The following is a 14,702-nucleotide window of genomic DNA, read 5'->3' on the forward strand; positions in this document are numbered from 1 at the left end:
TCTTACCTCCAAAAAAATTGCTGTTGGTCTACTATTTATAATACGATTTTTTTTAAGGCCTTCAGTTTATGAAGTTTCACCCTCATGTTTTCAGCCAGTAATAAAGAGATGTCTCCCAGGACAAATGCTATAATCGGTACTTGTTCTCAAGCAGACCAGTGATAGAAGCCAAACTGATACCCAAGGCATACTCCAAATGTCACATATGAGGCCATATTTTTAAGGACTTGCATCCAAATTCAGTGTTTTGAGGTACATCTTGCCAAACAGTGATAGAGTGCTAAGAAAAATCTGAAGGAATCGAAATTTGGTCTTAGCTGTTTTATTGACTTAGTTATTTTTAAAAAGCTTTAAGGTAAGGAATAAACTAATCCTTATATGTTGTGGTTTTATAGTCTAATGCAACCCTGAAGCAGATGGCTGATCTAGCCCTGAAGTCCCAGGAGTGGTTGGACAAGTCTCCTGTCATCATGAATTCACTGGCTAAGTTAAACCAGACAGTTCCAATGATCAAGGTATGAGGTCTTACCTCCCCCGTGTCTCTCATGAGAGGGAATTGGGAGGGTGGATTTCTTCACTGAAATAAACAGGGGTTCCAGGGACCTCCGGGACATCTTAGGTCAGCTGGGAAAACAAGCTTTTGTCAGCCTCTCAGGCTTTTGTCTGGGACTTCACAGTTTCTGTCCCTGCCTGTTCCTGTGACAGAAAGACTCCTGACACACCTTTCCATGCAAATCCTCTTTCTGAAGCGATCTGTTTGTAGTATGCTCCCTGACACTGGCCACACTGAGGCCTGCTGGAGACCTAAAATGAGCAGGGAACGCTCTTCAGTTTGTAAATTAACTTTCTGCTTGATGGAGTGATCCAGCCAGCCAAGACCAGGCAAGAAATGACTTTCTCAGAAAATGAAACAGTATCTATAATAAGCATGTAGCTCTGGGTACACACATAAGAGCTAGAAGATGTCTTTGTACCTCAGTGACTGTAAATAAAATTTCTTTTTCCCCTCCTAAGGAGACTAGCCTTGCTTGGATACAGAAAGCAGTAGGCTGTAACATTTCCCATATTTGCTTCCTGTTCTCTGCTGTAAAAACTGTGTCCTTTTCTTACAAGACTATGAAAACGAGATCTCTGGAACCCTAAAGCATTAGAAGCTAATTTCAGTGGCTGGAATTCATTGTAATTCCCATAGCACTGAGAGAAAATCCGAAGTGGAATATGCAAAAGTGAAATGGAATATTCTCTGCTGACTGCACTCATTAGTGGAATAATGAACTATTCAGGCAAACAAAATCTGTCTGCTGGTCAACTACCCGTTGTGCTCTGGTTGTGTTCACAGGAGGCACAAATGAAATTTACTGCACTTTTAAAATAACAAAGTTTATCCATGATTTTTCCATGGGACTTTAGTGCCTGGTGGAGACTCAATAGGCATCTTCTGTTAATTCCAAGAAACACTGGCTTGGTCTCACAGGGCTCCGTATGATGTCTTCATTGCTAGCATTTCCCCATCCTGATACACAGAGTGAAATGTGGAAGGTCAGGAAAGGAGTAGGAGGGGGTTGTGCAAATGCTCAGTGAAGGCAGCTGGTCTGTTTTATTTTAGAAATACACTGAGTAAGCTCAAGGGGCTTCTGGTCAAACTGACGCTTTTTCTTTTTACTTGTTGATAGAACACGCTTCAGAATCCCTTCGTGCAGGTTTTTATCAAGCTGATGGTGGATTTGGATGCAGCTGAACTGCTGAGTCAAATAAATGAGCTGGGTAAGTTGGTCCACATGTGCTACTCTCTTAAGTGTTCTTCAGGTCTGGGAGCTCCAGAGACACCAAACTGCAGCCATCTTCTGGTACTGCTCTTCTCTGGCCAGTATGGGATGCTTTAGTGCAAGGCAATCTCAGCTGTGATTCAAAAATCTTGTGGTCTATGGGAAAAGACTCTTAGGAAGCAAAGGGCCTGTATGAAGAAATGTTGAGTGTTGAAGGGATAGTAGGATGGGAATCTCTGCAGCTGAGTGTGGCCACTGGAGGACACTGTTTCGCCATAATTATCACTTCAAATCAACTACCTGGGACTCTGCTGGGAAATGTGGAGAGCTCACTTGCATCACATCAGGGTTCAAGTTAAAAGTTTTCCAGAGCAGAAAAGCAAGGGATCAGATAAAGGTACCCAGGCTGATGAAGCCAGAGGCATCAATACAGGAGACGCTGCGCTAGAATTTGTTGTTCTCTGGTGGTCTTGCATGGTTCTTCAAGATGAGAGTTGCTGATCTGCACTGTGGGAATCATCAGTTACGGTGGATACATCCCCTGTTAGTGAATAGCATGGTGATCACAGTCCCTTCCTAGCTGGTCTTACTGTCCCTACCTGCTTTTTCAATCAGTGGCCATACATGTCAACATAAATCTGCATTCTGCTAGCAAAACCCAGCATAAACCAAGGGTGGCTGTAGTCTGTTGCAGTCAGAAGGATATTTACAAACTGTTCACGATGACCCCTTTGTTATTTCACGAGTAGCATCTCGTGTCTTAACTCCCCATAAAATCATTGTGCCTGCAGCAGCTGCTTCATATTAGTTACACTACATTATGCAGTCACCTTTTAAAACAGCCAGCAAACAGCAGTGTCTTTATTAAACTGCATTATCAGGTTTAGTACACACATCAGCAAGACAGACATAACTTTTCCTTGATGCTCTTGGATAAAGCACATTCTCCCCTGAGACAGAGCAGCTCAACAGACAAGCTGATTACATCAAAACCCATAAGATGTGGAATGAATGGTGAGCATCATACGCAAGTCTAAAACCTCAGCAGGTTAGCAGCAACTTCTGATTTGGAATGGCTGTCACATCCCATTGCTGGCATCCTCCCAAAGGCAAACTCACGAGCGTATTACAAATGATTAACATAAAAATTGGGTCAACAACATGCCTTCATTGCACTGCTAAGTGCAGAAATGTATTTCACACTTAATGTTTAGTATGATGGGGTTTTTTCTTCCTTTCTGGTGTCATTGTTAGCACAGAATGATGTCATGGATTTTTTGCTATGTGTAGTGATGCTACTGGTTTTGTTTGTGTTTGGTTTTGTTTTTTTTTTTCAGATGATATTCGGCTGGAATTACAGAACAACGCTGACATTGTCGATCAGCTGAATACATTAGCTACCCTTGCTGTAAATGTGTCCTCCTGTGTCTCATTTAATCGCATTCACGCAGTCAGAAACATAGAGGAAATGGAAATGATGGCTAAAGAGCTCTTTCTGAAGAATGAGCTTTTCGCAAGTATGTGACGTCTGGAGTTCCCCTGTAAATTGAAGTTAGCCTGGTACAGGGTGGGAGTCCAGCATAAGAAGTTTGGCTTTCCGCCAGCAACTGTTGTGGTCACAGCTCCCACCACATAGCAATCGATTTTCACCTGGTGTGTGTGGAACCTGCATACTTAGACCTCCTTATGGCAGTGTTTTATGCTCTCCTTTTTATATCTCCTCTTCTCTTACACCTCCTCTGTCTGTATAGGAAGCCTTTGGTCAACTAGTGTTTTCTCTCGGTTAATTCTCAGTTTGAACAAAATTTCACTGCATTCAGATCTTTGTGACAGCTGCCTTCTTTCAGGCTACCCTGGGAAAAGATGCTTTAATCGAGAAAGACATCATGGACTCATTGAATCATTTAGGTTGGAAAAGACCTTTAAGATCATTGAGTCCAAATATGAGACAGTTCAATTTATTAGAAGGTCATAAAGTGCTTGAGGTGTTCCAGCCAAACCCTGCAATATTATATTGGGTCCGCTCAGTCACATTTTTCACATTTGTGGGATCGGAATGCAGCTTCAGATCAGACTGCAGAGAGGGGCAGGGGGAAGTAGAGAATAGGAACTTATATTAATTTGAATGATACGAATGTGTCTTAATTTTTAAAGAATGCCCAATATCTCCTCAATTAGGATTTATTTATGAGTCCTGTGACCTGTTTGATTTTATACCTTATAACTGAGGGGTAGATAGAAACTTCTTCTTTTCTTGGAACTTCAGACTGATAATATTTGTCTATTCCCATATAAGCAGTTTTCTTCTATGTTTGTCCTCCATTCCATTGTGTGCTTTATATATGGAATAATCAGGAAAAATATTGTGGACAGAAAAACTTCTATGGTATTGCCTCTACTCAAACAGACTTTTTAAAGGAGAAAAAAAAAGTCCTGTCCATCAAACTGTATCTACAGCATGCCATTTCCTAACAGGAACTTGCAAAGCTTTTGTATTCTTAGACATCTCAGCTTTGCAGGAATTTGTGTGGGCACAAAAATATGTGTACAGGTCATGAACAATTTTCAACACCGTGTTTCTAAGGTTTTTATGTTACAGCATTATTATGTGAGCTCTGTTGATGGAGTACCTTTGGGCACATTCGTGAAGTGTGTGTGCTGAGCGACGTACCTAACAGATATGTGACAGTCCGTGTTAACAGCAAGATTTTTCCAAATACAGCTGGTTATTTTGAGAGCCTTTGGTTTTTGAATGCTCAGTGGGAAACGATTTAAGGAGTCTGGGGCATATTTCACACCCAGAATCATTGGTCACATTTGAAATTACGAGTAGCTGCAGTGACCTATAGTTTCCACTTCCAGACCCTTGATAAGCAGCCTACCCATCTGAGCATTATTTGTGCAGCAAAGAAATGAAACTATGGATTGTAATGTAGAAAAGGCTTATAAAAACGAGGAGTTCCTGCGTATCTGTGTGTACTGCTCCCATGCTATTGACTCTGAAGGAAAGCCTTTTCCTTTTCTTTTGCAAGGTATCATTTTCAAGCTGCCTCCAAGCCATAGCAGCCCTGGACGCTCAGTTCGTGGGGACTTGGCCTTTCCTCCTGTGCTCAATTACACCATCCGAATGAGCAGCAGGATCACGCAAACCACCAACAGAATAAGGGAGCGCATCTGGACAGTGGGTCCGCACAATTCCACTTCGCAGAGCCAGATTTACAGCCGGGCGTTTATTTATATCCAGGACAGCATTGAAAGAGCCTATATTGAGTTACAGACTGGCAAGAATCCAGAGGAAATAGCTGTTCAAGTCCAGGCCATGCCTTACCCCTGCTACAATAAGGATATGTAAGTTTGTGTGGCTTTTGTCTTCATGCTTTGCGGAAGCTTGTCTTGTTTGACTGTTGGAGTTCACCAACTGTTCTCGTCTCCTCAGTACCATGTTGACATGGCATAGAAATATTTTCTTTATGTGGGTGGGTTTTTTTTTCAGGGGTCTGAACAAAAGAGGGCATTTTGGACTCTGGTATATTACCTAATCTTTTGTTTTCAGAGCTCTGTATGTACCTGAATTGTCATGGTAACTTTAGGTTTTACAGCAGGTAAAATTCGCTGTCCCTGTTTTACTACACATGGTGGAACTGAGACTGAGGTTGGCAGGACTTGGGTTAAATATGAGTGTTGGCTTGTTCTGCAGGTGTTTACATGCAGACAATGCAGCAGAACTTACAAGATTTATTTCTTTGGAAAAGAAGAGTCCCTAGGTTTATGAGCTTTGTTCCTAGAGATTGCTATCCAGCTATGGTATTTGTTATTCATTCCAGTGATTCTAGCTAACATTCAGTGTATAGTGAACAGTTCCCAAAGCAGGTGCCTCTCAGATGCTTTAAGAAGGACAAAAGGGAAGATGAAATTGTACTATTCATCTCTGCAATAATGATGGAGGACAGAGAAGCATTTGTTGTGCTGAGTTGCCAGGGTTAACAGCCTGTTATACAGAGCAGAGCAGTGTGAACTGTGTGGACCAGAATAAGTTTTGAATGGTGAAGCAGATCAAAAAGTTTTGGGTCATCTTCCTTTCCGCTTGTCTTGAGCCAGATCTGCAGCTAGTATGAACTGCAACTCTGCCAAATGCAATAGAGAGACGTGAATCTCTCACAGCTGATGACCTGCCCCTCTGGCAAGGCAATTTTGGTCTGCGTTGGAAAGCTAGCAACGTGGTACTTACTCAGAGTTATTACCCTGACCGCAGCTGGTGGCCAAACTGAGTGGAAAACACACAGGGAAGGGATTTCAATGTCCATCAGAAAGCACTGAAGGATGTTCAGCAAATAGTATTGGTAGGTTGGATGGTTACTCCGCCCTGACATGAGGGTCTCCCTTGGACCAAAAGTACAGACCAGACCTAGGAGCTCTTTCTATTGAAAAGCCTGCGTGTCTAATGCATGAGCTAAAAGATTATCAGGAAGTTATAGCTATAGGAGCCATAGCAGACCCATTAATCTCCTGTGTCAGCCTGTCACTTAAGCGAGCTGGGGACCTATAATCTCTTCTCAAGGTAACAGCACGCAAAGTGCCTGCAAGTACGCAGGCAGTAAGCATTCAAACCAAGTGTCAACTTCTTGCAGCAAATACGTGGATTATTGCTGTGAGATAGTTTTGTACAATGATTAACTGGCTGCTGGAGGTATTTTACTACAGTGTTATCTGCTTTTCTTGTTCTTGGGCTGCTGAGAAAAACCGCTTACCTTCAGGTTTCCCTCCCCACCCCAGGTTCAGAGGCACATGAGTTTGCTCAATTACTAAAATACCTAAAGGCTTTGAATTTGGATGCAGTAGAAGTCATCATAAAATGGCTGCTTATTGATTGTTATTGCATAGTTACCATCCTGTAGGGGAATGGAAGGAATATATATACCAGTACACAGAAGGTGTTAGGAAATGCTGCATTTTTAATAGTCTAGAGATCGTGCACAAGGTGGTAGCCAAAAAAAACCCCAAACAACAAAGAACTAGAGGAGCTACTGAAATGCCTTTTCATTGTTCTTTATAAATATGGCTTCATTTTCATGGAAGCATTTCCTGAGAGCACTGGTGTATGGGAAATTTTCAGCTTTACGGGTAAAAAAATTAGAAACAAATGTAATCGTATTAATTTCCTATTGCTATTGTACATTAAACTTTTTCCGGGAATAATGTTGATTATTGTTTTTAAGGGAGGAAAGCATAAACCCTGTAGATACAATGAAGTGAATCTCCTGCTATAAAAACTTGCTTTCCATCACAAAAGGAGATATTTACTGTTGGCCGTTGTCTTTTCTCTGTGCACACTTGGCACAGGAAGAGGGTTTTAACTAAACTGAGGAGCCAAGACTTGTGAAGTGCGCATTGTAGACCTGGATCTGCAATACCTATCCCGGGGGGTAATAGGACAGACAGTCTGAGGGGAAACACCTATATTCAAACTCTGGCACCAGGAAATACTACCTGATAACAAAATTTGGCCATTTAGGCTATTAACAGGAATGGGGATTATGGTTGGCTGCTGTGATGTTTCAAAATGGGATGGAACCCATCAGAGAGCCAAGAGATGCCACTGCTCGTGGTGGTCCCTGCTCCTGCTAGTGGTGTTGCTGAGCAAAACTTCCAGAATGCACCTGGAAATTCCTCTGTGATTTGAAAAAAGAAAAAAAGATTTTGAACAGTCAGGAGTTTCATGAATAGAAAATCCAATGCAATGGCAAAATAACCTTTTTTTGTAATTATTAATTATACTCCACGTTTTGAAATATAAGCATGTCTTTTCCTGTGCCAAAGTATTATTCTGAAAAATATATCCTATATAAAGCTTTAATCCCCAGAACATTTTGTATTCAGCTAAAGCCTGCATTTGCCTTTTACAGGTTCTTAACCAGTGTGACCTACTCTCTTCCATTTGCTCTGATGGCTGCCTGGGTGCTGTTTATAGCTGATTTTGTTAAAACACTTGTTCAAGAAAAAGATCTGAGGCTTTATGAGGTACGGTGAAACTTTCTGTGGCGTGCAAAATTATAAACAGATTTTCCTTATTAGTGGGTAGTATGTCTCGTGTAATATTAAATGGAGCAAAACAAGCATTTAGGAAAGTAATATTCCAAATACCTATTGTTTGACCTGCAGTGTTCAAATTCTGACATTGTAACCAAGCTCAAAACCACAGAAATGCAGGGCATTTGCCCTTCAACTGGTGAGAGTATTGCTTTGAAGTTCTGAACACTGGAAACATGGGTACCTCACAAAATTACGAGTTTTGTGAAGATTTAGAGCTCTCTAAAAATTGACTTTGAGTCATACCTACTGGGGACAAAGACATGAAAAGTAACTTATTTCCTATCCTTGAAGTTATTATACTTAATATGTCAGAAGGTGCTACATACTACATCAGCTCCTCTGAAATGAAGTTCTACACTCAGGTTGCCTACTGGAAAAGAAATGACATTGAGACATAGGGAATTCATTAAATTAATTCAGATTTTCAGTGTGAACAGAGTCAACAGAGATAAGCAGCCCAGAACTTTCGTAAAACTAAGCTTTAGTAAGCAACAAAAGCTCAAGCAGATTTGGTTTTATCCAGTAACATGGAGACAAATACTGCTTCACCAGAAAGATTTCCAAGAAAGGGCACTCTATGAACTGTGATGATATTGAAAATGAGTGAACCCCAGTGGCTAGCTGACAGCCCCTTGCTCTAGTTTAGGAAACCAGGATTCACTGTCCTGAAGAACAGGGTGTCAGTAAGCTTTTTAGGCATGGAGTAATCTACAAGAAGACACTAGCACCTGTAGTTTCTTTTGGATTTAGCAATACAAACTTACGGTTTTATACAAGTCTTGTGGATGGAGTTGATCATCAGCTAACATAAATTAATATTGCTTCCTTATAACCGTGGTAATTTATCTATTATTTATTGTCTTAGGGATGTACAAAAAATGGTTTGGTTTCAAATATATTAAGAGTTTTTACACTCAAACCACTGGGCAATTAGCATTATTTTGAAAAATAACCAAAATGCTTTAGAAAAGTTACAAATCTAAGGCCAGAAGGTGCTTTGGAGCTTGTGGGCTGTGATGCTCCATGCCTGCAGATCCTGTCTGTGCTGTTGTTTTGCAATAGACTGCTTTGCAAACCCAGGGCATTCCAGAAATGTGAGTGCATGGTTTCTCCCTGGTTATCAACATGCAGCATGCCAAAGTTTGAAAGAGCATGTTTTGGTTGTATGCCCTGTCCAGAAACTGGAAAAAGAAACAGTTCAATATCAGCAGAAAGTTCTCTTAATTAAAACAGTTGTCATCTGTGATTCTTTTTTTCACCTTTCTCTGTAGTACATGAAAATGATGGGTGTTAATGCCAGCAGCCATTTCATCGCCTGGTTCATAGAGTGTGCCATCTTCCTTCTAATTACCGTCACCTTCCTCATTATTGTTCTAAAAGTGGGTGACATCCTTCCCAAAACAAACACAGCTCTCCTGTTCCTGTACCTTATGGACTACAGCCTGTCCATTATAGCCATGAGCTACTTCATCAGTGTTTTCTTCAATAACACCAACATAGCAGCCTTGGTGGGCAGTCTTGTGTACATCCTCACCTTCTTCCCCTTCATCGTGTTGCTCGTCATCGAGAATCACTTGAGCTTCTCTGTGAAGAGCCTACTGGTAAGTTTTGCTTTTCAGTAACAAGGAAGATGTGTGTGGTAGCAGACACTCACCTTCAGTGAACTTGAGCTCTTATTGTATCTTGTGACGCAAATAGATGTGAGTTGGGGGGCTTTCTAGATTCCATCAGGTATGACAGCGTGACAGGAGAGTTGGCCATGGCCTGTTTTGGAATTAGTTGTGTCCCATGACTGAGAGCAGTATTTGTGGAATTTTAGGGAGTGAGTTCCCACCTGCCAGCTGAATCAGAGTCGTTGGAGCTATGTACTTTGCCCTTTTGCATTGCAAAGCAAAATGGGTTACTTTCAACCACCGTGAAAAACAAGGCTGTCTTGGTAAGGAGTTTAGGTCATGGGGCTGTGAAGGAGGGCTGGCTCTGCTTGTTGCTGGCTCTGCCCATCGTTTAGTTTCATATGTCTCAAATTCCTAGCCACGGAAATAGATGTAAAGTCTTGTTTCTTACCAAGGGTAGGAATAGGTGGGTATTAGGTTCCAGACTCGTTTTCTTTGAGTCACGCAATTCAGGAAAGGACATCTATTAATGCAAGTGGTAAAATTATTAACCACATGGCAGGTAATTCTCCAGCACTGCTGTATTTCAAAAGCCTAAAATAAAGCCCTGTATGAGGAAGGAAGTTGTGACTTGGTTGTGGAAGCAAAAGGAAGGTAGGCTCTAAGGAATCATTGTAGCCCATCACCAGAAGCACTGCCCATCATAAGCCTAGTCCAGTGCTCTTTGTGACTGTTGGAAAAAAAAACAAAACAAAACCCACTCATTTTTCTGGCTATTGGACCAAGCCAATGAGGTACCTGATTGGCTGACTGACTTGATTTCTCTGAGACTAATTCATCAGTTCTCTGTTTTCAATTTTGTTTATTCCACAGAGTCTGTTGTCTCCAACTGCGTTCAGCTATGCAAGTCAATACATTGCTCGATATGAGGCACAGGGCATAGGTATGTTTATTGTAGACAAAACTAGGCTTTGAGCTGCCGTGGTTGCGACATTTTACTAACTAATATGTATTCTATTTGTATTTCTAAATTCCTTTCTGCAGGTCTGCAGTGGGACAACATGTATAAGTCCCCAATGATTGGAGACAACACTTCCTTTGGCTGGATGTGTTGGCTCATTCTGATAGACTCTTTCATTTACTTCATCCTGGGATGGTATATAAGGAATGTTTTCCCAGGTAAGGATATGAAGCATTGAGGCTGGTGCTGTACCATCTCTTTTGGGAAACAACACTGGCTGATTCCATGGTTCAGGCAGTAAGACAGCCTGCACACAGAGGATACCTCTGTTCCTAGATCAAAGGGAGCATGACTTTGTGGATGTCAGAGAATATTAATGAAACTGAGACAGAGCAGAGCAAGGGAGAATTAGGGTTCCTCTGCTTATCAAATGAGTAGGTAGGTCTCCTGAAGAAGCAGAAGCCAAGGACATGGGAGGGTGTGTTTGTGGTCTGGTGGGTGAAAATGAGAACAGAGCATGTTAGCCTGCATTTGTCAGTTGAGTGATTTTGTGCTGTGTTACTTGTGTCATTTGATTTCAAAAAGTAATTCCTGCCTTGGGCAAGAGCCAGTACATTTGTCTTTTTCTTTTCTTCCCCACCTAATGAAGCAGTCCACTGGCATACAGAAATCTACCCAGTGGAAAATGTAGAGTACTCCTGCCCTCCAGCTATGAAGTTACTCAGAATAACAAATTAGTGAATGCTTCCTATTGTGTCAATCAGGCAAATTCTCTACCAAGTATCAGCAGTACATGAGCACATCAAGAGGGGAGAGGTCTCTGTGGAGTTTATTTTTGCTATTTTGATTGCAACCCAGTAGTGATACTTCCTCAGAAACAGATACCTGAATGAAATTCCTCTTCTCCTTGTAGGCAGATACGGCATGGCTGCTCCCTGGTATTTCCCATTGCTCCCGTCTTACTGGGTTGAATACAATGGTTACCTCCCCTTCTGGAATGAGAAACGAAGAGGCTTTCTCTTCACCAAGCTGATGTTAAGGAAAGAAGCAACCCTCAACAATAAGATATGTATGTGAATGCTAGATGGGGTAGCGATATTAACTTACATTTTAGGTAAATGAAGCCAAATTTGTAAAGGGGCACCATACTCAGCACATTTCTCTGTTGATCCTTATTTTGTAGCACAGGAAAAATAGGAAGCTATTACTTATATGAATGGAGATTTGGCTTTTAAATTATATTATATTAATTTTTAATAAATTATATTATATTAATTAAATATAATTAAATTATATTTATTATATTATTTATTAAGCAAATACAGGTTTCCACTTGGCAAAAGGGATGTGTGCTTCTTTGTTCATATTTTTAAATATTTAGCCTAGAAAATATTGTGAGATCACACATAAAAGCTTGCTGATTCTACCTAACTGAAAATAACTCAGTAGTTTTGCTGTGTGTCCGCAAATTTTCTGTGCTTGCTTAGTATAAATTAAGTTAGGTGCTCTGAAACATCTAAATATGATACCTTTTCCAAAGTGATTAATGCTTATTGACAGGAGTTATAAGAAGCTGCAGAAGTAAAAAGGAGAAATCCCAGAGAGCTCCAAATGATACAGAACCTGTGAAATGTTCCCTACATTCCTAGCTGAAAGGCACCTGCTTTTGCTGTATTTCATTTTTAAAAGCCCTGCTTATCTCTGAGGTGAAAAAAGTAGCACAGACCTACTGCAGTGCAGTAACTGTCCTCTGACCCTTCAAAGGTGCCCCCCCTCCTCATCTGGAACCGGAGCCCACTGATCTCACCTTGGGAGTCTCCCTCCGTGGCATAACAAAGATTTATGGATCCAAAGCTGCAGTAGACAACCTCAGCCTCAACTTCTATGAAGGGAACATCACTTCCCTGCTGGGACACAACGGAGCCGGCAAAACTACAACCATGTGCGTACCCTTTAAAGCTGCTTTTTTTTCATACTATGGGGCATGATTGGGTGAACAAGAGACCAAGTGGGGCTGTGAAGTGTTGGGAGACTGAATAAGATGTTTTATTATGCCAGTTCTCTCTTGTAGCTTTATCTTGCTCATGGATGACCTCAGCAGTCCCTTCTTCTATTAGAATTAAAGGTTCTTTTCTGCTTAGGAACAAGCTCTTTAATCTGGTAGGATACCTGTAATACACAGCACAGCAGCTGTTCTAGCATTTTGTTCTATGACACTTTGGTGCCTGGGGTTAGGTTGTTCTGAAAGCTGTGGGTAGCTTGTGCACACACCAAAGCTGAAGCAATATTAGCAAGAAAGCTTAATAAAGGTATGCTTCAGGTGCACAAACTCCTGCGTTGGCTGGGCTGGAATGGCAGTGGGTTAATACATTGGCCTTTCAGCCCTTCCAGCCTTGCCATTTATAAATTATTATTTGAGTTGTTAGAAAACAACACTAAAACAGACCTGTAGAACTTGATTTCTCCACTGATATATACGTGCATCACTCTGAAAGCAACATTAAGCTGATAAATAGAATCCTCAGAAGAGCCCAAAACGATGAGGCAGATGTGGGCTTCCTCTCAGCTTATTATCAGTTCATCTCATATCCTGTTTGCAAAGTATAGGCAACAGCGATATGCAGAAAAGCAAAATAATTTCTTGAAACCTAGCGCAGGCTTCAAATCCCAAGTAAGGTAACAAGTTACTTCTTTCCTTTTAATGATGGCTGAAAGTCCCAGGAGAGAGAGAAGTTCTGGGAAGGTAAAGTGCAGTCTGAGACACATCTTCTCCCTTTAGTCCCTGCAGGACAGCACCAAAAATTACCTATAATGTGCAAGTAGTTATTCTGAGCAGAGGGTGTTTGACTCAGGTCTGTTGGGTATTGCTAGGTGGGTAGTTCTTTGCTTGAACTAGATGAAAGTGCTGCCCTCAGTGAGTTGTCTTGTCTGGAAGTCCTCTCCCATTTCATGTTAATAATGGCAGTGAAATCAGGTTTCCATGCTCTGATGTGGTTAGTAAGATGAAGATGTGGTTTTCAATCTCTGTTGTGGTTAGCAATATGAGACTGTCTGGATACTGTGGAGAGACCTCAAAGAATGAAGAGTAACTGCATTATGTGAATTCCCAGTGATTAAATTGAAAGTCAAGGGCATTCATGAGTATTGATGTATGGGATATGCAATGGTCTGACTTAGGGAGGGGGGAAGGCTGAAGAAGATAAAAGTATATGTGAAAAGCAGCCAGAGTTCAGTGTGTGAGCTTGGTACTTGCCCTCATGTTCCCACAGAGGGGTAGGAGGATGTCCTTTGATATTAATTGGCCACTGCTCTGCCAAAGCATGGACAGACAGCAGAGGCAGCAGTGGTCAGTGATCTTTGGCTGGAAGAGGTGGGGTAGCGATGTAAGGAAACTTTGAAAGTGATGATATGTACAGGACCATGCGAAAAAATTACTTATGGCTTTCTCCTTTTTCTAACTTCCTTTTCTATTTATGTTTCCCTTTCAGATCTATTTTGACTGGGTTGTTCCCCACATCATCAGGTACTATCTTCGTGTATGGCAAAGACATCAGGACTGACCAGGAAGTTATTAGGAAGAACATGGGTGTGTGTATGCAGCACAATGTGCTCTTTAACTACCTCACCACAAAGGAACACCTACTGCTCTACGGGTACATCAAAGTCCCTCACTGGAGTAAACAGGAGCTCTACCAAGAAGTGAAGAGGTATAAAAGTAGCAGGGTTGGAGAAAGGAGAGAGGGGTGTCAAAAATTATTGTGTGGTAGTGACATTGCCACTGCAAAGCTCAAAGGAATAGTTTTGAGGACTGTTGCAGACGCAGTGTAGAGTTCAAATAATACCTTGGTCTGACTAGAGGAATATACTGAGTGTTGATATCTGTGTCTGTAAGAAAACAACTTCTGTTCTCCAGGGCATTTAAAAGCTTCCGTGGCAATTCTTTGGAGATTAATTTATAGGCCTAAGGGTCTAGTCCTTGCTGCTTTACAATTTGCCCCAGAAAGAGATTTCATCAACCAGTCAGAAAGATGATGTCGGCTTTATTGGTTCTGTAGAGAAGTGAAGCAGCCAGAACATCCCAGGAAGTTTGGATCTTGGTGTTCTCAGTTGATGAGGTTGAGCCTTTAACCTTGACTTGTCAGATGGAAACTTTGAAGACATCCTAAAAAAATGTTTTAAATTAAAATCCCAGTGACTGAGCAACAGGGTGAATCATCTCCCTGCACTGTGACCATTCAGTAGAGCAGGCCATACTTGAGCAGTTTTTCATTT

The 14,702-nt window shown here is 41.3% G+C and overlaps 1 protein-coding gene across 1 annotated transcript in view; it reads left to right on the top strand.

Moving 5' to 3' along the window:
* The window catches only part of ABCA12 (ATP-binding cassette, sub-family A (ABC1), member 12), a 53,504-nt gene that overhangs the window by 9,083 nt on the left and 29,719 nt on the right, over positions 1–14,702 (top strand). The window contains exons 11-21 of the mRNA XM_009887567.1: positions 396–515; positions 1,674–1,764; positions 3,104–3,283; positions 4,799–5,114; positions 7,670–7,784; positions 9,128–9,457; positions 10,343–10,412; positions 10,514–10,648; positions 11,344–11,499; positions 12,195–12,372; positions 13,919–14,137. Coding sequence (XP_009885869.1) covers positions 396–515; positions 1,674–1,764; positions 3,104–3,283; positions 4,799–5,114; positions 7,670–7,784; positions 9,128–9,457; positions 10,343–10,412; positions 10,514–10,648; positions 11,344–11,499; positions 12,195–12,372; positions 13,919–14,137 — 1,910 coding nt within the window. The remainder of the gene's footprint in view (positions 1–395; positions 516–1,673; positions 1,765–3,103; positions 3,284–4,798; positions 5,115–7,669; positions 7,785–9,127; positions 9,458–10,342; positions 10,413–10,513; positions 10,649–11,343; positions 11,500–12,194; positions 12,373–13,918; positions 14,138–14,702) is intronic.

The sequence above is a fragment of the Charadrius vociferus genome, unplaced genomic scaffold, assembly GCF_000708025.1.
Source record: "Charadrius vociferus isolate BGI_N301 unplaced genomic scaffold, ASM70802v2 scaffold136, whole genome shotgun sequence".
NCBI lineage: Eukaryota > Metazoa > Chordata > Aves > Charadriiformes > Charadriidae > Charadrius > Charadrius vociferus.